The following is a 2,092-nucleotide window of genomic DNA, read 5'->3' on the forward strand; positions in this document are numbered from 1 at the left end:
TCACTTCTAATTTATTTAAAAAGACAGTCGCCTCTAAAAATAATGTTTTAACTTAAATAAAGGATTAAAAAGCAAAATAGATTATTTATTAAAATTAGGGGGTGTTTGAGATTGCTTTTAAACATCAAAAGTCCTTTTTGTAGAAGGATTTTTTGTAAAAGAATTTCTTTAAAAAATGTTTCGATTAGTAAAAAGACTTTTAGTTTAACTTTTACATGTAAAATCACAAAAATTTGAAACCCCATATTTTACAATGCAAAAAATCATTTTGAAAAGAACTTTTATATTATCCGAACATTTTTTACTTTTTGAAAAAGTTAAAATAAAAAATGAATGCGATGAATATTAAACTTTATTTGTTTCTTGCTCTGTTTATTTAACCTCTTCATCTCCCCCGATTCCCACACCACTCCAATCAAAATTTCCACTTCGATTCTATTTTTGAGTATTCTGCATTTGTAATTCCTTCACAACTTACATCAATCAGCACGCATGGATCAACCTGTTCATAATCAAGATCAAGAATATATTACAATCGAAGACGATGAAATTACTAAGCCGGATTCCGATTCCGAATCAAATATCAAAGTAGCTGTTCCCAGTTACTGGCAATCTGGAATTTTCAGAAACAACAACCAGTTGATGTTGCGTAGAGTTGAGAAAGGAACCAGTGAATACGTGAATGTCGCGAGGAGTTTTATCAATGGGATGAGGAATTTCGAGAACCATGTTGACGTCGTTGCTATTCACCGGAAAAATTATAAATGGAGTGTGATGGATGAGGCTCGCGTGGAGGCGTTTAGGCGTTTTGCGACGGCAGTTGCCAATAGAAACGGCGGAGATCCGAACATAAGGTTTGGTTGGTACGGCGGTTTTCGTGAAGAGATTCGTGACATTTTGTGTTATGGATTTCGTCGATTGGAAAACAGTTCGTCATCTTATGGCCGCGGTGTTTACTTCTCTCCGGTGAATAATTCAAATGCGAGGTTAGTAACAGTTCCTCTCGATTCATATCTCCATTCTTTTTTATCAATTTGTTACAATTAAGTTCATTCTGTGTTTCGATTCGAATGCGATTTTGTTTAATTCTATTCTTGGTGTTCATATCAACTGTTCTTCTTCTTCCAGTCAAAAATCGATAATAGCTGATTCAGATGGTGTGATGCATGTCTTACTATGTCGCTTGATTTTAGGGAAACTCGAACCAATTCCTTTTGGTTCACAAATCGATCAACCGACATCGGCAGAATTCAATTCGGGTGTCGATGATCTTTTATCACCCAAGAGATACATCATTTGGGAACCTTACATGAACACCTTCGTTCTTCCCCTTTTCATCGTCGCTTTCAAAGCAAATTCATTAATAGGTGAAAATTCTTAAACTCTATGACCCGATTTGTTACACAGAATTCGTTCCAAGATTGATAATCTCATTTTTGTAGGAGTAAGAAAGGAAAGGTGGCATGCTATGATGAAAATTCTGATGAAGAACTTCCCGAAGTATTTGAGTTCTTCAAAGATGGCTTATATTAAAAAGCAACATGATGATTTATATGTAAAGTTTTCCGATTGAATCTTTCTTTCTTTATATCATCGCTTACGATGAATAAGTTATTAAATCTAATGATTAATTAACATGTTATTTTGCAGAAAAAGAAGATTTCAGGAGAAAGATTCGTAAGAAACTTACGAATAATTGCTGGAGAAGATATTATAAGGGAGATAATTCGAGTTCATAATACATCTTAAAAGGCCATATTTGTTGATGATATTGATAGATATTATATCCTTTTTGGGTGAAATGTTTTTGTATTTGAAAGTATATTCTAGTTATGGAGACCCTTTTACTGTAATTGTCTTTATGATTACACTCAGATAGACAAAAATAAAATAAATAAAAAACACTTTGCATAACAATTTATTTTAGTTTGGGGTTAATCACTTAGAAGAGTAATAAAGTTTCTCGTTTGTCTATATTAGGTCCCTAATGTATTTTTTGTGCGTATTACACCAGTAAAGTTGTTATTACCGTTTAGAAATAGCCCTTTTTACCGGGTTCTTTCTGTTTAACCGGTTACATAGTGCATACATG

General features: G+C 33.2%; 1 protein-coding gene across 1 annotated transcript; it reads left to right on the forward strand.

Annotated features, from left to right (window-relative positions):
- Positions 1–420: 420 nt before the first annotated feature.
- LOC145131887 (putative inactive poly [ADP-ribose] polymerase SRO3) lies at positions 421–1,749 on the forward strand. The gene is made up of 4 exons (XM_079066530.1): positions 421–986; positions 1,129–1,367; positions 1,443–1,555; positions 1,651–1,749. The coding sequence occupies exons 1-4, from the start codon at positions 493–495 to the stop codon at positions 1,747–1,749; spliced, it is 945 nt and encodes a 314-aa protein (XP_078922656.1). The 5' UTR covers positions 421–492.
- The last annotated feature ends 343 nt before the right edge of the window (positions 1,750–2,092 follow it).

The sequence above is a fragment of the Lactuca virosa genome, chromosome 8 (assembly GCF_052849685.1).
Source record: "Lactuca virosa cultivar CGN04683 chromosome 8, Lactuca_virosa_CGN04683_v6, whole genome shotgun sequence".
Classification (NCBI taxonomy): Eukaryota; Viridiplantae; Streptophyta; class Magnoliopsida; order Asterales; family Asteraceae; genus Lactuca; species Lactuca virosa.

Excerpts from the sequence above, each read along its gene's own strand:
- LOC145131887 (XM_079066530.1), top strand. The coding sequence starts at position 493 with ATGGATCAACCTGTTCATAATCAAGATCAAGAATATATTACAATCGAA. Across the intron at positions 987-1,128 it reads GTGAATAATTCAAATGCGAG|TCAAAAATCGATAATAGCTG; the intron begins GTTAGTAACAGT and ends TTCTTCTTCCAG. Across the intron at positions 1,556-1,650 it reads AGCAACATGATGATTTATAT|AAAAAGAAGATTTCAGGAGA; the intron begins GTAAAGTTTTCC and ends GTTATTTTGCAG.